At 38.2% G+C, this 27126-nt stretch overlaps 2 protein-coding genes across 5 annotated transcripts in view; one reads left to right on the top strand and one right to left on the bottom strand.

The window, feature by feature from the left end:
- Window positions 1–27126, bottom strand: part of RNF24 (ring finger protein 24) — an 81508-nt gene that overhangs the window by 25068 nt on the left and 29314 nt on the right. For all 4 annotated transcript variants that reach the window (XR_007405709.1, XM_035706090.2, XM_025469402.3 and 1 more), the window contains one exon: window positions 11848–11997. Coding sequence is in view for 3 of the 4 variants with exons in the window: in XM_035706090.2 (XP_035561983.1) it covers window positions 11848–11990 (143 nt within the window). In the remaining variant the exon portion in view is untranslated. The remainder of the gene's footprint in view (window positions 1–11847; window positions 11998–27126) is intronic.
- LOC112673649 (ATP synthase subunit g, mitochondrial-like) lies at window positions 25599–26147 on the top strand. The gene has a single exon (XM_035706091.2). It carries the CDS (start codon window positions 25623–25625, stop codon window positions 25926–25928), a length of 306 nt encoding a protein of 101 aa, XP_035561984.1. The 5' UTR covers window positions 25599–25622; the 3' UTR covers window positions 25929–26147.

The raw sequence follows: 27126 nt of genomic DNA, 5'->3' as shown, positions 1-27126 counted from the left end.
AATCTCTGACAATTCTTTAGTTTTCCCTTGACTTTCAAGATTTTGACACACTAACCATGATCATTTGGTTATGCTGGTGTCTATTGGGTCTCTCCACTGTAAAAAGTTACTATTTTTCTCTTTGTGACAGATAAGTATCTTGCGGGGAGATGCTGAAACTATGCAAATATCCTTTTTTTTTTTTTGCTCAATCTTTTGCCCACTGATTTTAGCACCCATCTTACTTGTAACAAGAACTGTAGTGTTTGCATGGTGGTGGTTTTACAGTTTCCTAATTCCTTGTGCATTCATTGGAATTCTTCTGTGTAGAAGAGATATCCTTTCTTCCTCATTTATTTTTATCAGTATTAATCCCTGTATTTGTTTTAGTCTATGGGTTATAATTCAATATGGTCACATTTGTTTTATTGCTCAAACTGATCTAGGTTTGGCCTTTAGAAGCTCCATCAGGTTGACTCCTGTGTCCTTTCAACATGCCCTCATCTGTTTCCATGCATGTCTTTGGTTACTGGTACCAAAAGGTGTTCCAGGCTCATTTTGTATTTTCCGTGCCCCAGTTGTGGAAAACTACTTCTTCGAAGGAATCTTGGCTCCTTTTATTGGAGAATAGTATTTAGAAACCAAGTCCTGGGTCCTAGGTGAATAGTATTCTGTTTTAAGTAGTAGGGCTTTGAAACAAGTCTCGGGTCTGGCAGTGTAAGTCACGCTCTGCTCTTAACTACTGTATTGGCTATTCTTGATCCTCTGCACTTCCATATAAATTTCATGAGGTAGTCAGTCTCCACAAAAAAATCTGTTGGATTATTAACTGAGGTTGTATATAGAATTTATAGATCAGCTATGGAAAAACTGACATCTTTGGAAGACAGTTTCCAACCTATGAACATAATATATTCCTCTATTTATAAGATCTTCTTTAATTTCTCTCTACACAATTTCTATGAAGAACACTTATAATTTTCCATATTTCTGATTACAACATCCTGGAAGTTGTGAAGTGGTTATCTCGTAATGGTTTTAATTTGCATTTCCTTAATGACCAAGGATGTTGATCTTTCTATGTACTTGTTGGCTATTCGTATATCTTCTTTGGGGGAAATAGTTATTTATTTAAGTCCTTTGTCTTTTTAAAAATTCAGTTGTCTTTTTGTCGACGAATTGTAAAAATTTTCAAAAAATATATTGCTTATTAAAGTCTTATCAGATATATGAATTGGAGGGGCGCCTGGGTGGCTCAGTCAATTAAGTATCTGCCTTCCATTCATGATTCCAGGACCCTGGGATCAAGCCCCACACTGGGCTTCCTGCTTAGTGGGGTACCTGCTTCTCCCTCTTTTGCTCCCCTGTTTGTGCTCACTCTCTGTCAAATAAATAAATACATAAATAAATAAAATATTTTAAAAAGACATATGAATTGGAAATATTTTTCTCTTCTGTCGGTTATCTTTTTACTTTTCTTTTTTTTTTTTTTTTACTTCTTTTTTTTTTAATTAAAGATTTGAGAGAGAGAATGTGCTAGAATTGGGGCAGAGGAAGAGAATCTCAAGTAGACTCCATGCTGAGCAGAATCGATATGGGGCTCATGACCCTGAATTCATGACCTGAGCTGAAATCAAGAGTCAGACACGACTGAACCACCCAGGTGCTCCCTTCATTTTTACTTGCTTGATAACATTATTTGATGTATGAATGTTTTTAATATTTGTAAATCTTATCTATTTTTCTTTTGTTGCTTGTGCTTTTGATGTCAAATCTAAGTCATTGCCAATCTGAGGTCATTAGGACTTACCTGTTTTCTTTTTTTAAAGATTTAATTTGTTTATTCATGAGAGACACACAAAGAGAGGCAGAGACAAAGGCAGAGGGAGAAGTAGGCTTCCTGCAAGGAGCGTGATGAAGGACTCCATCCCAGGACCCTGGGATCACGACCTGAGCCAAAGGCAGATGCTCAACCACTGAGCCACCCAGGTGCTCCAGGACTTACCTATTTTCTTCCAAGAGTTTTATAGTTTTAGCTCTAATATTTAGGTCGTTGATCTATTTTTGAGTTGATTTATTTTAAAAGATTTTATTTATTTATTCATGAGAGAGAGAGAGGCAGAGACACAGGCAGAGGGAGAAGCAGGCTCCCTGCAGGGAGACTGATGTGGGACTCGATCCCGGGCCTCCAGGATCACATCCTGAGCTGAAGGCAGACGCTCAACGGCTGAGCCACCCAGGCGTCCCTGAGTTGATTTTTATATAGGATGTGAGGTAGGAGTTCAGCTTCATTCTTTTGCATGTATTACTCAGTTGTCCCATCATTTGTTAAAGAGACTATTCTTTCCCCATGACAAAAGTTAATTTGCCATAGCTGTTGGGTTTATTTCTGGACTCTCAAATCCATTTCATTTTTTTAAATGTCTATTCTTATGCCAGTACCATAATGTTTTGATCACTATAGCTTTGTAGTAAGTTTTGAAATTGAAAAGCGTGAGTCTTCCTCTTTTCTCTTTTTCAATACTGTTTTGGCTATTCAGGGGCCACTGCAGTTCCTAACCAATTGAGGGTCAGTTCTATTTCCATATAAAAGGCTACTGGAATTTTGAGAGGAAGTATACTGGATCTGTAGGTTGCCTAGAGAAGTACTGCCATCTTAATAATATTAAGTTTTCTAATCCATGAACATATAGAACACTTTCCATTTATTTAAGTCTTTAATTTTTTTTCAGCAGTGTTTTGTAGTTTTCAATGTACAAGTCTCGTTCTTCCTTGGTTAATTTTATTCCTAGGAATTTTATTCTTTTGGATGCTATTGTAAATGGGATTGTTTCTTTTATTTTCTTTTCAGATCATTCCTTGGTGTATAGAAACACAACTGATTTTTGTGTGTTGATTTTGTACTGTGAAAGTTTGCTTAATATGTTAGGTCTAGTTTTTTTGGTGTGTGGGTTCTATGGGATTTGGAATACTAAATAGAATCATGTTATCTACAAAAAGAGATAGTTCCTTCTTCCTTCTTTCCTAGGCCTTCTATTTCTTTTTCTTGCCTAACTACTCTAGCCAGAACTCCTAGTACAATGCTGAATAGCAGTGGTGAAAACAGGCATCTTTGTCTTATTACTGCTCTTACGGGGAAAGCTTTCAGTCTTTCACCATTGAGTAAGATGTTAGTTGTTGGTTTTCGTAAATGCTATTTCTTGTGTCAGTTTGATGTATTATATTCTTTCTAGGAAAAAGTCCAATTCAACTAAAAATTCAAAATTATTGGCATAAAGTTGTTCATAATATCCATTTTGATAATATCTGTAGGATTTGTATACAGTCCTCTTTTTCATTTACTTTTTTAAAGATTTTATTTTATTATTTTATTTTTTTAAAGGTTTTATTTATTTATTCATGAGAGAGAGAGAGAGAGAGAGAGAGAGGCAGAGACATAGGCAGAGGGAGAAGCAGGGTCCATGCAGGAAGCCTGACCGCTGAGTCACCCAGGGATCCCCTAAAGATTTTATTTTTAAGTAATCTCTATTTTCTATGATGGGACTGAACTCACAACTCTGAGATCAAGAGTCACACACTTTACTGACTGAGCCAGCCAGGGGCCCCTTATTTCTGATACTAGTAATTTAGGTTTTTTCTCCTCTTTTTCTTGAACAATCTTTCTGGAGATTCATTAATTTTGTTAATCTTTCCAAAGAATCAGCTTTTGGCTTCAATGATTTTATTATACATTTGTTTTCTAGTCCACTGATTTCTGTACTTTTTAAATTTTCTTCCTCTACTTTCCTTTGGATTTAATTGTTTTTTTACAGCTCTATTAAAGGAAAACATGTAATTGGTTTTCAGTCTTTGTGTAATATATAATTTTTAAAAAGATTTTATTCATTTATTCATGAGAGACACACAGAGAGAGGCAGAGATACAGGCAGATACTCCCACTGGGAGCCTGATGTGGAACTCTATCCCAGGACCCTGGGATCACAATCTAAGCCAAAGGCAGACACTCAACTACTGAGCCACCCAGGTGCCCCTGTGTAATATATAATTTTAAAACTAAAATTTCTCTTAATTAGGTCAAATTTATTAATCATGTAGTTCAAATCATCTATAATCCTTACTGCTTTTTTTTTTTTTTTGGTCTGCTTATTTTCCAAGAAAAGCATGCAGTACATTTTTATGTAAAGGAATAAAATGAATCCCATCAGAGTTCATTAAAATGAGGCTTGATCTGTATTTATTTTGCTTATTTGACTCTTTTAATTGGATCTACATATTTTCCCAAAGCATCATTACTTCTAGTCACAGCATGGGCCAATTTGTGCTCACCTTTTTCTTTAATCCATAGTTTATCATTTATCCCTTCTAGGAAATCCTACTTAAATTAACTTCACCGTTCTGATCATTCCTTTACTCCAAGTCCCATTAATTACCTAATATTTATGTTGTATTTGCTATGCATCTAACACCTATCTTTTTGCTATTCCTTCCAGGGAACATACTAATAATAGAGGTTGTGACTTTTTTGGTGAAGGAGGCGAGAATGGGGAATAATATTTTTTTCTTATGTAGTTTGTTATCCAGTATTTAAAAGAAAAGCAAAATAGGTGCTGTCTTCACTAAAAAATTCCAGGTTCAAAATTAAAACAAAGAAACCAGTTTTAGAATATCCCCAATATGCAAATCTGTCTTGTAAGAGTGATTATGAAATTCTGAAATGGTTATTTTGAAATGAAGCCTGATAAAAATAATTTTTTAAGGTTAAGAGCACATGCTCTGGGGTCAGACCCAAATTGGTCTGAGTTTCAGCTTTAACCAACTTTTATGTGTGTGATTGTAAGATAATTATTTAACTTCTGTAAAATAAAGATAATAAAATTACCTGGTTCAACTGCAATGCAGAGCACAGGGTCTAAAGCACAGTAAGTGCTGAATAAATATCGATTTCTAAAGAAGTATCTAAGAGGGTGTGATTAACAATGCTGAATGCTGGTGAAAATGATAAAACCATGTAGGTTATGGCCACAATAAATCTGTGGTCATCACTCTCAGCTTAGACTCTCCACATTGTCCTCTGATTCCACCTATTCACACTCAGTATCTCAGGCTTCCATGTAGTAGTCATTCAAACACTTGCCACTGTCTTCAAGCTTTATCCTACCACCTCCTTCCATGACATTTTCAACTACTTTAGAGTGAAGGGAAGAGTCTATCAGATACGCAAGCTCTGGCTCCCAGCCCCACATACTTCCAAGTCCTTGACTTAATATGGTTTGACTTAGCATTTTTCGACTTTTAGATGGTACAAAAGTCCTATGTATTCCGTAAAAACCTTACTTAGAATTTTGATCTTTTTCCAGGTTAGCAATATGCTGTCTGATGCTCTCTTGGGATGCTGGGCAGTGGTAGCAGTCGCAGTTCCCAGTCAGCCACACAATCATGAGGGTAAACAAGCCATTTGTTTACAACCATTCTGTGCATATACAACCTTTTTCAGTTTTCCCTTTCAGTACAGTATTCAATAAATTAAATGAGATATTCAATACTTTATTATAAAATAGGCTTTGTGTTAGATGATTTTGCCTAATTGTAAGCTACCTTAAGTGTTCTGAGCATGTTTAAGGTAGGCTAGGCTAAGTTATAGTATTCAGTAGGTTAGATATACTAAATGCATTTTTGACTTATGATATTCTCAATTTATCACGAGTTTATTGGGATGTAATCCCATCATAAGCTGAGGAAGACCTGTACACATATATCGTCTACTACAATTATTTTCATCTCTGTCTTAAGAAGGTACTCTCCTGCTCAGACCTAATACCACTATAACTTTTATGTGGGTCTCTTCTCACCTCCATGGTTCATTCCTTCTCACAAATCCTCCACAACTAGCTCATTCTCCTTAATATTATATCTATTTACAAATATGCCCAAATCTCTTAAAACAAAGACCAAAATACTCCCTTGATTCTACAGCATACCACACCCCTACACTACCCAACCTCATCTTTTCTCAGCCAAGATTCCTCAGAGAGGAGGTCATATTTCTTGTATTCATTTTCACCTGCTGGTCAGGCTTTGCCCCATTACAGCCCACCTTTCATCACCCCTATATCCATGCTACTGAAACTTTTCAAACTAAAATTATAGATGCAAACCTAATTATCAAATGTAATGGGAACTTTTCAATTCTTCTTACTGGACATCCCTGGGAGCAGTTGACATAACTGATTCAATCCACTGAAACCCTAATTGTGGGGTACCTGTTTCATAATTTTCTTCCTATCTTCTGCTGTCCCCTCTGAGTCTCTTCTTTGGGCTCCTCTTAAATATCAACGTTTCCCTAGGATTCTGTCCTGGAGCCATTTTATTTCACTATACACATTCTCTCTAGGACTCTCCTGACCTCAACCTCAACCTCATTACATGACCCCCTATTTCCAGACCAGACTTCTTATAAGCTAGAGACCTATTTATCCAACTGTATACTAAATATTTTGACTGTTACACAGAAAACTCAGTCCTCTCATATCTAAAATGGAATTTATCATCTTTCCACCCCAAACTTTCCTATCCATTTTTTATCTCTAGACTGCTACCCAGCTCCCTAAACCAGAAGTCCAGGAAAAATTCTAAGCACATCTTTTCCTGTCCATCATTAAAATCTGGTCACCAGGGCAGCCCTGGTGGTGCAGCGGTTTGGCGCCGCCTGCAGCCTGGGGTTTGATCCTGGAGACCCGGGATGGAGTCCCACACATCGGGCTTCCTGTATGGAGCCTGCTTCTCCCTCTGCCTGTGTCTCTGCCTCTCTCTCACTCTCTCTGAATGAATAAATAAATAAATCTTTAAAAAAAAAATCTGGTCACCAAATTCTGTTCATTTTCACCTCCCAAATATTACAACCATCCATAACACTCTCTCTAGCTCTATTGTCATTATCTTGATTCAAGACCTTATAATTTCTATTAGGTAACTCATAGCCTTCCCCCTAATTTTAGTTTATATTTTTATCAAAATTACATATGCACAAATTTTTTTCATATGCACAAATTTCAAAGTCATATATAGTTCTACAAAATTAGTAACAAAAAAATCAGCCCTCTACCCTTTCTTTTATTTATTTATTTTTTAATATTTTATTTATTTATTTGAGAGAGAGAGAGAACACAAGCAAGTACGAGGGGCAGAGGGAGGGAGAAGCAGACTCCTTGCTGAGCAGGGAGCCCGATGCAGGGCTCAATCCCAGGACCCTGGAATCATGACCCCAGTGAAAGGCAGATGCTTAACCAACTGAGCCACCCAGGTGTCCCTGCCCTATCTCTTTATTATTTATTTATTTATTTATTTATTTACTTATTTATTTATTTATTTTTAAAGATTTTATTTATTTATTCATAGACACAGAGAGAGAGAGAGGCAGAGAGGCAGAGACACAGGCAGAGGGAGAAGCGGGCTCCACGCAGGGAGCCCGATGTGGGACTCGATCCTGGGTCTCCAGGATCACACACCCCAGGCTGCAGGCGGCGCCAAACCGCTGCGCCACCTGGGCTGCCCTGCCCTATCTCTGTTAGCTCACTATTTTGATGTTTATTTCTGTTTCTAAATACCTTTCTTGTGTTGTTTCTTGATTTTTTTACTTTTATGCATATCTAATAACTTCCTACTAGGGACACCATTCTTTGATTTACCCAACAGACATTTATTAAGTACCAAAGGCACTGCACTGTTTGGGATACAGTAAACAGAATAGACAAATATTTACTGGGGCAGAGAAATAGATAACAGACTATTACATGATTCATTATAAAATAGTATCATTGCTAGGAAGTTAAGATGCCCTCCTTTTGTGTTTTCGTAATGATCTATTCATAACCCTATCATAGGCAGCAGATTCTATTATACAGTATTGTGTAAGATTGTGGTTGGTGGTGGGTGTCTTGTTCAGACCTAATTCCTGTGTTCCTCCTAAGGTTCTGATGAATCTGGTGTGTCTAGAGGGATCTCTGCCTAAGAACAGAAGAGCCCCCCTTGGAAAGGTGCTAGAGAGCTTAAGTTATGTTAAAAAATGGGCTAGGATCATTTTAAAGGAGCTGAATTTATGAATTTCCAAATTAATTGCAAATGACTTGTTAAATCCAAATTTAACATAGGAAAGGTTAAAAGTTAACAAACTGGGATCATCAGAAAGGAAAAGTTCCTTACATCATGATTTAATTTTCAAAATGGTACCACTGACTTGTAAATGAAGTTTAGAAATGTTTGAACATGACTTGTTCCTCTGATAAGGCAAGACAATTTTATTTTGGTGTTGCAGATCCCTATTTACTTGCTCTGTTAGCTAAATAATAAAGCATACAGAAAGGATGAAAAGAAGTATACTGATAATGTATGAAAACAAATGTTATCAATTTTTCCTTTCTCTTTACCTATTTGCCTGATTATTAAAAGGAATACAATGAAGTAAAATGGTGTTTCACAACTGATTTCTTAAAAAATTTACTCAGAATCACAATAGGTATATTAGTGTTTTTCTTAAAACAAGAAGATTAAAGGCTTAATTAAATCTTTGACATAGTAATAAAAACTATATTATGAGCTAGTTTAGAATATTTTATATATATAAAACCCTTTTTTTGGGGATCCCTGGATGGTTCAGCGGTTTAGCACCTGCCTTTGGCCCAGTAGTAATCTTGGGGTCCTGGGATCGGGTCCCTCGTCGGGCTCCTGAGATGGAGCCTACTTCTCCTTCTGCCTGTGTCTCTGCCCCACCCCATGTCTATCATGAATAAATAAATAAATTAAAAAAAATAAAACCCTTTCTTTAATGAATCTTTAAAAATATTTTGTTACATTTTTGTGATTTTTATCTTCTTTTAAAATATAATTTGGTTTCAAATATTAAATTCACAGATTTCTTAGTTAAAAACCACTATTTGTAGGGCAATTACCAAAAAATTTAATAGGTCTGAGAAAAGGAACAAAAAGAATCAGCAGTCCTGTGCTTTCTTCCTCACAGAAAATATTTTAAGACTGTGAGGTCCTATTTTTGCTATGGCTAATTCCCTAATTTTAAAAAAATGCTGAATATTTACATAGCATTTATCAAACTTTTTTTTTGTTTTGTTGTTGTTTTTTTAATAAATTTATTTTTTATTGGTGTTCAATTTACCAACATACAGAATAACACCCAGTGCTCATCCCATCAAGTGCCCCCCTCAGTGCTCGTCACCCATTCACCCCCACCCCCCGCCCTCCTCCCCTTCCACCACCCCTAGTTCGTTTTCTAGAGTTAGGAGTCTTTTTGTTCTGTCTCCCTTTCTGAGATTTCCCATACATTTCTTCTCCCTTCCCTTATATTCCCTTTCACTATTATTTATATTCCCCAAATGAATGAGAACATATAATGTTTGTCCTTCTCCGATTGACTTACTTCACTCAGCATAATACCCTCCAGTTCCATCCACGTTGAAGCAAATGGTGGGTATTTGTCATTTCTAATGGCTGAGTAATATTCCATTGTATACATAAAACACATCTTCTTTATCCATTCATCTTTCGATGGACACCAAGGCTCCTTCCATAGCTTGGCTATTGTGGACATTGCTGCTATAAACATTGGGGTGTAGGTGTCCTGGCGTTTCATTGCATCTGTATCTTTGGGGTAAATCCCCAACAGTGCAATTGCAGGGTCGTAGGGCAGGTCTATTTTTAACACTTTGAGGAACCTCCACACAGTTTTCCAGAGTGGCTGCACCAGTTCACATTCCCACCAACAGTGTAAGAGGGTTCTCTTTTCTCCGCATCCTCTTTGTTTTATTTTTTAAAGATTTTATGTATTTATTTGAGAGAGAGAGTGGACAAGCAGGGGGAGCAGCAGAGGGAGAGAGAGAAGCAAGTTCTCCTGCTGAGTAGGTAGCCTGGTGCAGGGCTTGATCCCAGGACCCTGGGATCATGACCTGAGCCAAAGGCAGATGCTTAACTGACTGAGCTACCCAGGCACCCCTATCAAACTTTTTTTTTTACAAGATTTTATTTATTTAGTTGAGAGAGTAAGCGAGAGATAGAGAGCGCGTGCACGTGCACAAGCCAGGGGAGAATCAGAGAGAGAGAGAAGCAGACTTCCCACTGAGCAGGGAGCCAGATGTGGGGCTTGATTCCAGGACCTTAGGATCATGATCTGAGTTGAAGGCAGACGTTTAACAGACTGAGCTACCCAGGTCCCTATCAACTACTATTAAAGAAATGCTGGAAAAAAGAAATTTCTAGAAATAGATTTTTAAAAAAGCTTTTCCTTATTAAAATCCTATAATTATATTAAAGTGTTTATTACTCTGAGACCTAAAAATCATAACCATCCAGCATACCTGTGAAAAAGAAGTGATTACAGTTTGTGAGAGCTTCAGAAAAGATTCACTTTCTATGAAGAACATACATTCACTTGTCAGAATATCAGAAATACACACTAAATTCATTTGAATTTGTCCATCAGTGAGTGGTCACTGGTGGCAACAATTAATTATTGCTAAAAGATATGTGATGATAGTATTTACCTTAACCATAATCACATACCGTGTGAACACTAAAAATTGTTAGAGGTATAGTTGTTTAATAAAACCCAGCTTTCTAGTTTTTACTCATAAAACTTTCAACAATACAGTACAATCAAAACAATATGAATTTTTATAGTCTGAGTTTTTGCTTTGAAAATCAGACCCAATTTAAAACTCAAAAAGAGGAAGATGTTTGCTTAAACAATTATGAGTAAGTCAACTGTGAATCTTTACTGGCCAAATCTATTACTCCTTCAAGTGAGGTTCTATCCTTTATCAATTTTCTGTACATGTGTCATGTAGAATATTTAATGTTTTATATAGAAAATCAATCACCTGAACACCTGACCAAAAGAGCTTAAAATTTTAAGAGACCACGAGAACCTGTTCAAAGGCTTAGATCATGTCTTGGACATTGTTTTCTGATCCCTAATGATTTTACCTAACAATGATGCAACACCTTCCTTGAAAAGACATCATGAAGGGACACACCTGGGTGGCTCAGCAGTTGAGCATCTGCCTTTGGCTCAGGGAGTGATCCTGGAGTTCCAGGATCAAGTCCTGAATCAGGCTCCCTACATGGAGCCTGCTTCTCCCTCTGCCTGTGTCTCTGCCTCTCTCTCGGTGTCTCTAATGAATAAATAAATAAAATCTTAAAAAAAAAGAAAGAAAAGATACTAAATCTCTGTGAATGTAGATTAAATCTTGGGAACAGACAATCTCATAAGTGTACCTGGACCAGGTGTTAATATGTTAGAAAAATAAATGAGGACAATTTTCTTCTATAGAGTAAAACATTTAATCAGCAAATAGGATTGAAGACTTCATAAAGGTGTTTTAACTGATCAGTAAGTAACTCACAGAGGTTAAAATGTTAAGCAGCCTTAATTTTAGAAAATTTGCTAATTATTGGGGTACCTGGCTGGCTTACCCAGAGGAGCGTGTGGCTCTTGATCCTGCGGTCATGAGTTTGAGCCTCACACTGGGTGTAGAGATTGCTTAAATAAATAAACGAATTGGGGATCCCTGGGTGGCACAGCGGTTTGGCGCCTGCCTTTGGCCCAGGGCGCGATCCTGGAGACCCCGGATCGAATCCCACATCGGGCTCCTGGTGCATGGAGCCTGCTTCTCCCTCTGCCTATGTCTCTGCCTCTCTCTCTCTCTCTGTGACTATCATAAATAAATAAAATTAAAAAAAAAATAAATAAACGAATTAAAAAAGAATTTGCACTTATATAATTTTTTAACATAAGGGCAGATAGCTGATTTATAATTGGTTGTTTAACATATATTGAAGTAACATAGAATGAAAATTGATTACCTAATCAAGTAGCAACAGAAGAGTAAACTAAGGATGAAGACAAATATTGCAGTGCCAAAGACCACAATATATATGTTGAGAGGCAGATTCTGGAATCCAATATTAGGCATCCTGAAGTTGTAATGTGGGAAATCCGAGCTCATGGATGAACTGTGGGGGAAGAAAAGAATGGAAAAAAATTAGGTTGTTAAGACTAAGAACCAAGATAGCATTATCTTTGTAGACAAAGGCAACAATTTCATTAAGACTTGACCCCCCCCCAAAAAAAGACTTGACCCCATCTGAAACAAATATTATAAAGAGGTAATATTCTTTCCATTCATCCATTTACCATGCCACAAATATTTACTGAATACTTACTATGTATCTGGCACTATTCTAGAAGCTTGAGAGCCTACCTAAAAAACCTTTACAAGTTATATTCATTCATAAAAAGATATTTCACTGAAACAATGCCAGGCATCATCAAACATATGAAAAAGTTCAACCTGAAAGTACCCTACATCCCCCAAAACAGAACAAGTCTTAAGATTTTATTTTATTTATTTATTTAAAGATTATTTATTTATTTCTTCATGATAGACAGGGGGTGGGGGGCAGAGACACAGGCAGAGAGAGAAGCAGGCTCCACGCAGGAAGCCCCATGCGGGACTCTATCCTGGGACTCCAAGAACACACCCTGGGCCAAAGACAGGCGCTCAATTGCTGAGCTACCCAGGGATCCCAAGTCTGAAGATTTTAAAAGCTCTGTAACCTTTAAAACAGTAATTTTAGGGGTGCCTGGGTGGCTCAGTTGGGTCAGTTGGCATCTAACTTCAGCTTAGGTCATGATCTCGGGGTCCTGGGATCGAGTACCATGTTGGACTTCATGCTTAGCAGCTTAGCAGGGAATCTGCTTGTCCCTCTCCCTCTGCCCCTACTTCCTGCTTGTGGACTCTCTCTCTCATATAAATAAATAAAATATTTTTTAAAAAGTAACAATATTAATAATGGTAAAATATTAGAAACAACGGATATCTCACAAGGAGGTAAAGATTAATTATGTTGAATCAATGTTATAGTACCATGAGGTCATGAACATGTTTCTGTAAATTTTACTGTCAAGGGAAATATAAAGATATGTGGGTGGGTTGCCTGAGTGTATGAAAAAGGAAATTTTATGTATCTGAGTAAAAAAGCACTTGCAGGGCAGTCCGGGTGGCTCAGCAGTTTAGCGCCGCCTTCAGCTCAGGGTGTAATCCTGGAGACCCGGGATCAAGTCCCACATCAGGCTTCCTGCATGGAGCCTGCTTCTCCCTCTGCCTGTGTCTCTGTCTCTCTCTCTCTGTGTCTGTCTCTCATGAATAAATAAATACAATCTTTAAAAAAAAAAAAAAACACTTGCAGAAAATGGCTAAAGGTTCTAAACTAAATATTACCCATTACTTATGTTTGGAAGTTCTCAGAGAAGAGTTTCCATGGGATGCAGTTGTCCTTTGCAGCTGCTGACTTCTTAGTATAAGTTATTAGAAGCTGGAAATTAATAAGTAAAAGTAGTAAGGTGCGGGGCACCTGTGTGGCTTGGTTAAGTATTTGGCTCTTGATTTTGACTCAAGTCATAATCTTGGGGCCATGGGATTGAGCTCTGAGTCAGGATCTGCACTCAGTGGGTAGTCTGCTAGAGATTCTCTCCCTCTCCCTACTCAAGTGCTCTTTCTCTCTCTCTCAAATAAATAAATAAATCTTAAAAAAAAAGATATGTGGGAAAAATTGAGCAGGCTATATAGATTGTATATAAAATATGATCCCAATTTTGGAAAAGGCTGAACATACTGGTTGGTATGTGTGTGTATGGCAGAAAAAAGCCAACGTGTCAAAATGTTAACAGCGGCTTGTGGTTTAGTCATTTTGATTTTTTTTTTCCTTTTTTTTTTTAAGCTCCCTTTATTAAGTTAGGCCCTGTTCTAAACATTTTATTACTGGCTTTATTTTATCTTCACAAAATACCTCTATATATAGGTACCGTATCTCCCATTTTGTAGATAAGGCCACCAAAGCTTAGAGAGTTTTGGTCACATACTCATGACTGACCAAGTATGTACAGGAGCCATGCCTTCTCCAACTCCAAAGCCAGTGCACCCACAGCCTATATATATACTCTATGGTCTTTCTCATGTGCTGTTTTTATAATCAGAAAATAGTAAATATTGTTTAAATGTTAAAAACGGGGCTATTTCTATTAATTTGTTTGGTGATATTTACAGATCACCACACAGTTCAAATTCCATGAATGGAAAGGACAATTGCCTCCCATGGAAACTCTTCTCTGAGAACTTTCAAACAGAAGTTGTGGGTAATATTTAGTTTAGAGCCTTTAGCCATTTTCTGCAAGTGTTTTTTCACTCAGATAAAACTCTAAGAGTTAGGACAAAATACAAAGGTTTTAGTCTGTTTGTGTGTGTTTATGCACATTTTGGCAGGGACAAGAGGAGGGGTGACATTGAGTAAAAGAACATAAAAGAAGCCCTAACAAAGATCAAGTCTCTGGTGAGGATTTCACCAAATCCTCCTTTCTCAGGGAGCTCCTCTGCACACACTGTCAACCTTTGTGTCAAGTGGCCTGCCAACCTGATCCCCAGAGGCAGGAACTGGCAACTTATTCTGGCTAAAGGCAGCCATCAACATAGGCCAGTAAGGAGTGTGTCAGTGGTGTGAGAATGTTGCCCTTCAGGAGTCCTTACACTGGGTGGCACCACCAACAAACTTGAGGAATTCTGAACAGGTACACAGACAAGCAGAGTATTATTATAGGTAGGGGTGTCATTAGAGGGAAGAGACATCTACCTCCGTACTCCTGAGACCTGGATGTTGAGACTTTCTTTTGAGTTCTCTCTTCTTGGCAGGGCCTTACAACCTATTAGGGGTAGGGCTGGCAGAGGATATGCTGATGCAAAATACATTTTAGGAATTTTCTCCATTTCTTTTGATAAATGAAATTGCTTAGATACAACCGAAATGTTGGTCCAAAAGTCTAAATAGTTGGTATATTATTCTAAGATGTTAATCCTAGTCTAGTGACATTTTAGTTTTATAATATTTTCATCATAATATCTTTTCAGCAATGAGTATTAATAATCTTTTAAAATAAGGTCATCTTTAAAAAGAGAGCCACTATTGGAATGCCTGGGTGACTCAGTTGTTTAAGCAGCTGACTCTTCATTTCAGCTCAGGTCATGATCTTAGGGTCAGGAGATTGAGCCCCATGTTGGGCTCCATGCTTAGCAAGGAGTCTGCTTGAGATTCTCTCACTGTCCCTTTGCTACTCCCCCCCCCCCACTTAGTCACTTTCTAAAATAAATGAATAAACCTTTAAAAATATAAAATAAAGAGAGCCACCATTAACATCCTAGTAATAAGCATACTTTGTTATATAAGTATTACAAATGTAAAAATTATTTAGGAACTGCTCCTGTGGAAGTAAAGAAGAAAAACAGAACATACAGTGTACTGCTGGATCTTACTTGGCATTTCTGACTTCATTCACATAAAAACCTTTTACTTCCTTATGAAATCTCTAGTCTTAGCCTAAATTTTAAATCATCTAATCAGGTTATTTAAAAAAAGTAAAGAAAGAGATGGGAAGATCTGAATATTTTATGGGCAATGGGATTTCACATCGATATACAAAAGGGACAGAGTACAAGATTTGGCTGCATAGAAGACCTGAGTTAAACATAACGCACCACAGCCAGAAAGGCTACAGCAGTGTTTCTTTTCTTTTTTTTTTTTTAATATTTATTTATTTATTATTTATGATAGAGAGAGAGAGAGAGAGAGGCAGAGACACAAGAGGAAGGAGAAGCAGGCTCCATGCCAGGAGCCTGACACGGGACTCGATCCCGGGACTCGATCCCTGGACTCCAGGATCGTGCCCTGGGCCAAAGGCAGGCGCTAAACCACTGAGCCACCCAGGGACCCCCTATAGCAGTGTTTCTTGAAGTGTGTTTAGAAGCCACATTCTTCCTAGGTAGGCCAGTTACTATTCCCTGGACAATACCACATCATCATCTTCCCAGTAGTTAGCATTCTACTTTTGCTTTAAAAATGCTCAGAAAGGGATCCCTGGGTGGCGCAGCGGTTTGGCGCCTGCCTTTGGCCCAGGGCGCGATCCTGGAGACCCGGGATCGAATCCCACGTCGGGCTCCCGGTGCATGGAGCCTGCTTCTCCCTCTGCCTGTGTCTCTACCTCTCTCTCTCTCTGTGACTATCATAAATAAATAAAAATTTTTTAAAAAATTGTAAAATACAGTGATCTAATTATTGGTGTCTCTTTTTCTGAGCTTTTTTTTTTATGATAGTCACACAGAGAGAGAGAGGCAGAGACACAGGCAGAGGGAGAAGCAGGCTCCATGCACCGGGAGCCGGACGTGGGATTCGATCCCGGGTCTCCAGGATCGCGCCCTGGGCCAAAGGCAGGCGCCAAACCGCTGCGCCACCCAGGGATCCCTGTATTTTACAATTTATGGTTCACAAACTATTAAACAAAAACCCCACATACTTGTGTCTTATAACACAAAAGTCCTCAGGAAAAATTATTTTAGGCTTTCAAAACCTTTTTTTTTTTTTAAAAAAAAAAAAGGAGACATAATTTACATTTAAAAAAGCACCCATATTGTGTGTACAGGTCAGAGTTTGGACAAATGAACACACCACACCCATGTTAATCACAACCCTAATCAAGGCATAAAACATTTCCATTTACCTGGAAAGCTCCCTTGTAGCCTTTTGCAGTTAATCACCACTTCCAATCACTGATCTGATTTTTATCGTTACAGATTAATTTTCCTTATTCTAGAATTTCAGAGCTAAATGGAATCACAGAGTATGTACTCTTTAACATTCAGTATCTGGTTACTCAGTAGGTCCTTGAAAGACCCTTTAAAAAATAAAATATTTACTTTTTTTTAAAGAGAGCAAGTGATGGGGATCCCTGGGTGGTGCAGTGGTTTGGCGCCTGCCTTTGGCCCAGCACGCGATCCTGGAGACCCGGGATCGAGTCCCACATCGGGCTCCCGGTGCATGGAGCCTGCTTCTCCCTCTGCCTGTGTCTCTGCCTCTCTCTCTCTCTCTCTCTCTCTCTCTGTGACTATCATAAATAAAAAAAAAAAAAAGAAATTAAAAAAAAAAGAGAGCAAGTGATATAGTGAGTTGGGGGAAGGGGAGGGAGAGAGGGAGAGAGAAAGAAGCTGGAGCAGACTCCATACTGAGTGTGGAACCTGACATGGGGCCTGATCTCATTACCCTGTGATCACGACTTGAGCTGAAACTAAGAGTCAGACACTCAACCAACTGAGCCACCTGGGCACCCCTGAAAGACTCTTAACAAATAGTTATAGAAAATACTTCACATTATATTCCCAGTTTGCTCTAATTATCATATTATCTATAGTTATGGTCTCTTAAAGGTCATTAACTTCATCTTTGAATATATCAATGTTATGGTTTAATCCCTTGATATTTCTTTTTATACAAAATTCCTGTTATCCATTTTTTTGTTATTGATTTCGTGGAAGAAATTTTTACTGTGACCTTCTGAGGTCAGCATTACCTTGATTCCAAAACCAGACAAAGACCTCACTAAAAAGGAGAATTACATAGCAGTATCCCTGATGAACATGGATGTAAAAATTCTCAGGATACTAGCAAATTGAATCCAACAATACATTAAAAGAATTATTCACCACGATCCAGTGGGATTTATTCCTGGGCTGCAAGGGTGGTTCAATATTCACAAATCAACCAATGTGACACACCACATTAATAAAAGAAAGGATAAGAACCATATGATTGTTTTAATAGATACAGAAAAAGCATTGGAAAAAGTACAGCATCCATTCTTGATAAAAACCCTCAAGAAAGTAGGGATAGATGGAACATACCTTAACATCATAAAGACCATATATGAAAGACCTACAGCTAATATCATTCTCAATCGGAAAAACAGAGCCTTTCCTCTATGGTCAGGAACAAGATGATAATGTCCACTCTCACCATTAGTATTTAACATAGTACTGAAAGTCTTAGCCTCAGCAATCAGACAACAAAAAGAAAGAAAAAGCAAGGAAGAAGTCAAACTTTCACTATTTGCAGACAACATGATACTTTATATAAAAAACCTGAAACACTCTACCAAAAATTTGCTAGAACTGATACCAGTTCTAGAATTCAGCAAAGTCACAGTATATAAAATCAACATACAGACATCTGTTGCATTTCTGTACACCAATCATGAAAAGACAGAAAAAGATATCAAGGAATCAATCTCATTTACAACTGCACCAAAAACCACAAGATACCTAGGAATAAACCTAACCAAAGAGGTAAAAGATCTATACTCTGAAAACTATAGAACATTTATAAAAGAAATAAAAGAGGACACAAAGAAATGGAAAAACATGCCATGCTCATGGATTGGAAGAACAATTTTGAAATGTCTATACTACCCAAAGCACTCTACACTTTTAGTGCAATTCCTATCAAACTATCACCAGCATTTTTCACAGAGCTAGAACAAACAATCCTAAAATTTGTATGGAACCACGAAAGACCCTGAACACTTGAAGCAATCCTGAAAAAGAAAATCAAGGAGGCATTATGATTCCTTTTTTTTTTTTTTTTAAAGATCTTTTTATTTGTTTATTCATGAGAGACAGACACAGAGAGAGAGAGACAGAGAGGGGTGGGGTGCAGAGACACAGGCAGAGGGAGAAGCAGGTTCCATGCAGGGAGCTTGACGTGGACTCCATCTCCGGTCTCCAGGATCACGCTCTGGGCTGAAGGTGGCGCTAAACCGCTGAGCCACCCAGGCTGTCCGGCATTACAATTCCTGATTTCAAACTGTGTTACAGGGATCCCTGGGTGGCGCAGCGGTTTGGCGCCTGCCTTTGGCTCAGGGAGCGATCCTGGAGACCCGGGATCGAATCCCACGTCGGGCTCCCGGTGCATGGAGCCTGCTTCTCCCTCTGCCTGTGTCTCTGCCTCTCTCTCTCTCTCACTGTGTGCCTATCATAAATAAAATAAAATTAAAAAAAAAACTGTATTACAAAGCTGTAGTCATACAAGATGGTTTGGTACTGGTACAAAAACAGACACATAGATCAATGGAAAATAGAGAACCCAGGAATGGATCCACAACTATATAGTCAACTAATCTTTGACACAGCAGGAAAGAATAGCTAAAGGAAAAAGGACAATCTCTTCAACAAATGGTGTTGGGAAAACTGGACAGCAACATGCAGAAGAATGAAACTAGACCACTTTCTTACACCATACACAAAAACAAATTCAAAATGGATGAAAGGGGCAGCCCGGGTGGCTCAGTGGTTTAGCTCTGCCTTCAGCCCAGTGCGTGATCCTGGAGACCCGGGATGGAGTCCCACATCGAGCTCCCTGCATGGAGCCTGCTTCTCCCTCTGCCTGTGTCTCTGCCTCTCTCTCTCTGTGTGTGTTTCTCATGAATAAATAAATAAAATCTTTAAAAAAATGGATGAAAGACCTAAATGAGAGACAGGAACCCATCAAAATACTAGAAGAGAAAACAGGTAGTAACCTCTTTGACCTCAGCAGCAGTAGCAGCAACTTCTTACTAGACACGTCTCCTGAGGCAAGGGAAACAAAAGCAAAAAGGAACTACTGGGATTTCATCAAGATAAAAGCTTCTGCACAAGGAAGGAAACCATCAACAAAACTAAACGGCAGCCTACGAATGGGAGAAGATATTTGCAAATGACATATCTGATAAATAGTATCTAAAATCTATAAAGAACTCATCAAACTGAACACCCCTAAAACAAATAATCCAGTTAACAGATGGGCAGAAGACATATAGATGTCTAACAGACACATGAAACAACAGATGTTGGTAAGGATGTGGAGAAAGGGGAACCCTCTTGCACTATTTGTGGGAAAATCAAACGGGGGCAGCCACTCTTGAAAACTGTACAAAGCTTCCTCAAAAAGTTAAAAATAGAACTACCCTATGACACAGCAATTGCACTACTAGGTATTTACCCAAAGGATACAAAAATACAGATCGAAGGGGTACATGCACCCTGATGCTTATACCAGCATTATCAACAACAGTCAAATTATGGAGAGTCCAAATGTCCATCAACTGATGAAAGGGTAAAGAAGAGTGGTATATGTACACAGTGGAATATTACTTGGGAATCAGAATGAAATCTGTGGTTGACTTCAAGTTTCATACCATTGTGGTCTGAAAATATGCTTGGTATGATCTTGATCTTTCTGATCTTGTTGAGGGCTGATTTGCAACCCAGTATGTGATCTATTCTGGAGAATGCTCCATGTGTATGCATAAAGAATGTACATTCTGCTGCTTTAGGATGAAATGTTCTGAATATATCTGTTAAGTCCATCTGGTCCAGTATGTTATTCAAAGCCATTGTTTTCCTTGTTCATTTTCTGCTTAGATTATCTGTCCATTGCTGTAAGTGAGGTGTTAAAATCCTCTACTATTATTGTATTATTATCAATGAGTTGTTTGTTATTAATTGATATATATATATAATTGATATCTATCTATCTATCTATCTATCTATCTACCTACCTACCTACCTACCTACCTATCTATTTGGGTGTTCCCACACTAGGGGCATAAATATTTACAATTTGTTAGATTTTCTTGTTGGATAGATCCCTTGATTATAATATAGTGCCCTTTTTCATCTCTTGTTACAGAATTGTTTTAAAATCTAGTTTGTCTGATATAAGTATGGTGTTCTAACTTTCTTTTGTTGTCCACTAGCATGATGTAGATGGTTCTGCACCACCTCACTTTCAATCTGCAGATGTCTTGGGTGTAAAATGAGTTTCTTGTAAGCAGCATATCAATGGGTCTTTTCTTTTTTTTATTCATTCTGATATGCTGTGTCTTTTGATTGAAGCATTGAATCCATTTACATTCAGAGTGATTATTGAAAGATATTTTAGTGCCATTGTGTTACCTGTAAAGTTGGTGTTTCTGGTGATGTTCTTTGTTCCTTTCTAGTCTGTTGCTTTTGGTCTTTTTTTCCCCCAGAGTCCCCCTAAATATTTCTTGCAGGGCTGGTTTAGTGATCACGAACTCCTTTAGTTTTGCTTGTCTTGGAAATTATCACTCCTTTTATTCTAAATGACAGCCTTGCTGGATAAAGTATTCTTGGCTGCGTATTTTTCCCATTCAGCCCAGTGAATATATTTTGCCAATCCCCTCTGGCCTGCCAAATTCTGTAGACAGGGCTGTTGCGACTATGTGTCTATCCTTGTAGGTTAAGAACTTTTTTTCCCTTGCTGCCTTCAGGATTCTTTCCTTGTGTGTGTATTTTGTGAATTTTGACTATGAAATGCCTTGGCAATGTCTGGCTTTTGTTTAATTTAATGGGAGTTCTCTGTGCTTTTTGGATTTTGCTATCTGTGTCCTTTCCCAGATTAGGGAAGTTTTCAGCTGTAATTTGCTCAAATAAACATGCCCCTTTTTCTCTCTTTGCATCTTCTGGGACTCCCATGAAATGAATGTTATTACATTTTAATACGTCACTGAGTTCCCTAAGTCCAACTTCGTGATCCATTATCTTTCTTTCCCTCTTCTTTTCAGCTTCATTATTTTCCATAATTTTATCTGCTCCTATGCCTGTTAACAGTGCAGCATGTTGGGACCACTCCTTCTTGTGACCCATGGGATCCTCAGTCCGTGCTGTCTGCTCCCACATCTCTACCCTCCTTCCCCACTGAAGCACCTTTAAGCCAGGCATGACCTTGGTGGTGGACTTCTAAAACTGCTTATGATACCTGTGGTAGTTTCCATAAGCAGAGCTCCATCCCCTCCACAGCACCTGCAGTTCTTATCTCCCCCAAATTAATTCTCCACAGCTCCAACCTTCCACAATTTTACTTGTAGACTTGCAGATTTGTCCTCTCACTCTCTTTTTTGAATAAAACAATTTTCCCTGATATTTTATTGACATAATTGTAGATTCATAGGTAGTTGTAAAAAATAACAGATCTTCCTTTTTTTTTTTTTTTTTTTAAAGATTTTATTTATTTATTCATGAGAGACACAGGGAGAGAGGCAGAGACACAGGCAGAGGTAGAAGCAGGCTCCATGTAGGGAGCTCGACATGGGACTCGATCCCAGGTCTCCAGGATCACGCCCTGGGCTGAAGGCAGTGCTAAACCGCTGAGCCCCCCCAGGCTGCCCCTGCTGAGCCACCTGGGCTGCCCAGATCTTTCTTATATTTTGCCAAGTTTCCCACAGTGCTAACATTTAATTGTTTAAATTCACAACTAGGGATGCCTAGGTGGCTCAGTGGCTGAGCGTCTGCCTTCTGTCAGGGCATGATCCTGGGGTCCAGGATAGAGTCCTGCATGGGGCTCCTTGCAGGGAGCCTGCTTCTCCCTCTGCCTATGTCTCTGCCTCTCTCTCTCTATCTCTCTGTGTCTCATGAATAAATAAATAAATCTTTAAAAGAAAAATAAAAAATAAAATCACAACTATATTGGGGCAGCTGGGTGGCTCAGTTGGTTAAGCATGTGCTTTTAGCCCAGGTCATGATCTCAGGATCCTAGGATTGAGTCCCTCATTGGGCTCCCTGCTCAGCAGGGGGTCTACTTCTTCCTCTCCCTCTGCCCCTTCCCCCTGATCATGCTCTTTTTCTCTCAAATAAATAAAATCTTATAAATACAATAAATAGGTGTGATTTTTTTTAAAAAAGATTTTATTTATTCATGAGAGACACAGAGAGAGAGGAATTGGTATTTTTTAAGACCAAAGCAGATGCCAAAGCAGATAAGGATAGTGTCTCATGAATATAAACACAAAAATTCTCAACAAAATTTAGCAAGTAGAATTCATCAACATAAAAAGAATTTTACACTAGGACTAAGTGGAGCTTATTTCATGGATGTAAAGCTGGCTTAATATTTTTTAAAAGTCAATTTAATCACCATATTAATAGCTTAAGAATTTAAAAATCACATGACCATGATAATTGATGCAAAAAAACGCATCTGACAAAATTCAACATCCACCCAATATAAAAACTCCTAGAAATATAGGAATAGAAGGGAACTTCATCAACTTGATAAAAAGCATCTACACAAAAAAACAAAAAAAAAACTAAACAAAAAAAATCAAACAACACAATATGTTTGTTAAAATGTAGCGAACCACAAATTGGATGTATAATTTGCATGACTAGGAGAGAAGAAAATGAAGCAAAGAAAACTGGATCATTTTAGTAAAATCTAAAATGGATAAAAAGGGAAGGGAGTAGGCATAAGAAAGCAAATTAAAGAAATATAAAATAAAATGGTAGGCAGTTAATTATGAGGGTATTAAATGGTTTAAATCTCCTTATTAAAAGACTAAGACTACATAAAAACAATAATCAGCTATATGCTACTTATAAGAAAACACTGAAAACAATTCTAAGAATCTTCTAAATGAGGGTGGCAATAAGAAAATGAGTAAAAATACTGCAGGTAAATATTGTAGGAGTACCAATTTCAGACAAGTAGAAATGAAGGCAGAAAAAGGTTACAAGGAACAATGATGTCTTATAGTGATTTAAAAAATTAGAGCTGTATATGTAACCAAATAAGATATAACAGAAATGGGGCACCTGGGTGGCTCAGCTGGTTGAGCATCCGACACTCGATTTTAGCTCAGGCTCATGGGTGGGTAGTGAGATCTCATGGGTGGTGAGATCAAGCCCCATATTGAGCCCTGTGTTCAGTAGGGAGTCTGCTTGAAGATTCTCTCCCTCTGTCCTTGCACTTGTGCACTCTTTCTCTTTTTCAAATAAATAAATAAATAAATAAATAAATAAATAAATAAATAAATCTTAAATAAAAAAGATAACAAACACAAACCTTTACACAGCATCAAAATACAGAAGCAAACATTATTAGAAACACACTAAGAATTTGGTAAAAACACGGGAGCCTAAAAAGAGAGAGAGAATATAAAAATATCATTAACAAATAATATACATTTAGAACTTTGTGTCTTACAGGAAAACACATTCTTTTCAAATGACTCTGGAATATCTATGTTTAGATAAATTGATTGTTTATGTTATAAGGAACATTTAAAAGGGTAGAAACAGATCACATTCTGTGCTCATAATGAAAAATTAACTCAACAAAAGGTAAACAAAAGAAAACTAACTACTTGGAAATTCAAAAAATAATCTTTGAAATGATGTGGGTTCAAGAGGTAATCAAAACAAATTACAGACCATTTAGAAATTAATCACATTGGAGGAAAAAGCCTTGTACTAAGAGAAAAATTCGTATTTTCAATCTTATATTATCAATCTAAAAAGAATTATCAAAATAAATGAACAAAAGAATTCACTTTGGAAGCTAGAAAAAGAACAAATCAAACAAAATAAAACAGAAGATATTAATATAGGTCAAACAAAAATAGGTGAATTAAAACAAACAAAATATCTACAGGGGAACTGAAATCAACCAACTAACCAATACAATATTAAAGTGTGGAAGAGATAAAAGCTACTGATAAGCTGATATTAAAAAAAAACTATAAGAGAATTTACTTAAACCTAGATTAAATGTACCATTTTACAGGAATATGAACAACCAAAACTGGCTCAAGAAGAAATCCTGAAAATATAGAACTCTGTCTTCACAATAAAAGCTCAGACCTGATGGCAATGGAGGTGGAACTCCATCTAAACTTGTACAGATAATTCCTCTGCCAGATAAACTGATACAGAGAGAGATAGTCAGACAGACAGAGAGGTTGAGAGAAAGAACACATCCCAACTCATTTAAAGAGGTAAGCATAATCATGAAGCCAAAACCAAAACTATACAGTGGAGTTCACAAACTCGAGGCTTATATGCTGAATCTGGCCTTGTGAATATATTTTGTTTGGCCTATACAAAGTTATAAAAATTGAGATAACAGTTTAAATTTGGGAGATTTTATATATAATTTGCAATGTCTACTAGCTTTACACGGAAAAAGATCAGAAGATCTGATGATTCTGGGCTTCATTCTTGCATGGCAGCAATTGCTCAGTGGCCTTGGGGCCTCCAAGCTGCCATGTTGTTGGACAAATGGGAGGGAGGAGAGGAGGAGATATTCTTACATACTAGGGTGAGTGCATCCTTGGGCCTTGGTCAGTATGCTCTCCTTTGTCACAATTTCCACCACCCCCTAACACTCCCTAACTCCGAACCAAATGTCAGTGGTCACTTATTGTTGTACTTATCCTGTTACTTTTCTCAAAGAAGATAAATATTTCTACTTCTATCAAAAAATAAAAGAAATCAAGGATTACATGATTTTGTTTTCTACCAAAGTGCACTTGAATAATTCAATTTTCTACCTGGCCCTGTTGCGCAAAGTTTGTGACCCTCGCTTATGGTTTTTGTCTTTGATTTGAGATTATAGAAATTCTCATCTATATTCTTTATACCAACATGGTTTTGCATCATAAATTTATTTTATTATTTTTTTAAGACTTTATTTATTTATTCATAGAGACACAGAGAGAGAGAGAGAGAGAGAGAGAGGCAGAGACACAGGCAGAGGGAGAAACAGGCACCATGCAGAGAGCCCGACGTGGGACTCGATCCAGGGTCTCCAGGATCACGCCCTGGGCTGCAGGCGGCGCTAAACCGCTGCGCTACCGGGGCTGCCCTGCATCATAAATTTAAATATGTATTCAGCGGCCGTGCGGGGGATGGGACGTCCCTCTGGGAGCCATGGCCCAGTTCGTCCGTAACCTCGCCGCTCTGGCGCTGCTGAACGCTGCTGTGACTTACTCGAAGCCTCGATTGGCCACATTTTGGCACTATGCCAGGGTTGAGCTGGTTCCTCCAACCCCTGCTGAGATCCCAACAGCTATTCAGAGCTTGAAAAAAATAGTCAAGAGTGCTCAAACTGGTAGCTTCAAACAGCTCACAGTTAAGGAAGCTCTGCTGAATGGTTTGGTGGCCAACGAGGTGTGGATGTGGTTTTATGTTGGCGAGATCATAGGCAAGCGTGGCATCATTGGCTATAATGTTTGAAGACCAATCTTTAACATCTCTTTCTATGTGGCTTATTATTTGAGTGTTCTTGGACCATATGTGATCAGACTGGTATTTGAATAAAATAAGATAATGTATCTAAATAAACAAACAAACAAACAAATAAATTTATTTAAATATGTAATCTGGGCAGCCCGGGTGGCTCAGCGGTTTAGCGCTGCCTTCAGCCCAGGGCCTGATCCTGGTAGACCCAGGATCGAGTCCCACGTCAGGCTTCCTGCATGGAGCCTGCTTCTCCCTCTGCCTGTGTCTCTGCCTCTCTCTCTTTCTCTCTGTGTCTCCCATGAATAAATAAATAAAATCTTTAAAAATAAATAAATTTGTAATCCATCTTGAAACTACTGCATGGAAAAAAGACCTAAAATTGGTTTTCCAAATGGTTAGTCATTTGTTCCAATAGCATTTATAAAGTTCTTTCTCTTCTGTCTTAAAATTCTACCTTTTTGGGCAGCCCGGATAGCTCAGAGGTTTAGTGCCGCCTTCAGCCTGGGGCGTGATCCTGGAGACCCGGGATGGAGTCCCATGTCGGGTTCCCTGCATGGGGCCTGCTTCTCCCTCTGCCTGTATCTCTGCCTGTGTCTCTCCTGAATAAATAAATAAAATCTTTAAAAAAAAATTCTACCTTTTTCAGAGTCACTTTTTTAAACAATATTTTATTTATTTATTCATGAGAGACAGAGAGAGAGAGAGACAGAGACAGAGAGACAGAGACATAGGCAGAGTGAGAAGCAGGCTCCATGCAGAGCGCTGGATGTGGGACTCGATCCCGGGACTCCAGGATCACACACTGGGCCAAAGGCAGGCGTTAAACCACTGAGCCACCCAGGGATCCCCCAGAGTCACTTTTATATATGCCTGAGTCTGTTCCTGGATCTTGTAGTCCCTTCCCCTTTTTCTATGATAATGGCCTGCTTCAGCTCCCAATGTTTTGCTTTAATACAGTTCTAGCATACCAACAATTCATACACAATAGAACATTATTTCCATTAATAGTCTTAAAAAATATTTTCAAGGCTATTTTTTTATACCATCTTTTTTCACATAAGCAATTTATAAAGCAGCCTGTTGGGAAACAAACCATAAGAGACTGTTAACTATAGGAAACAAACCGAATGTTACTGGAGGGGAGGTGGGTGGGGGATGGGGTAACTGGGTAATGGGCATTAAGGAGGGCACT

This window comes from Canis lupus, chromosome 24 (genome assembly GCF_003254725.2).
Source record: "Canis lupus dingo isolate Sandy chromosome 24, ASM325472v2, whole genome shotgun sequence".
Taxonomy (NCBI): domain Eukaryota; kingdom Metazoa; phylum Chordata; class Mammalia; order Carnivora; family Canidae; genus Canis; species Canis lupus.
Note: the sequence above shows the minus strand (reverse complement) of the source record. Positions and strands in the feature narration are given on the sequence as shown.

Bases quoted from the DNA above. Each gene is read 5' to 3' on its own strand.
- LOC112673649 (XM_035706091.2), top strand. From the start codon at position 25,623: ATGGCCCAGTTCGTCCGTAACCTCGCCGCTCTGGCGCTGCTGAACGCT.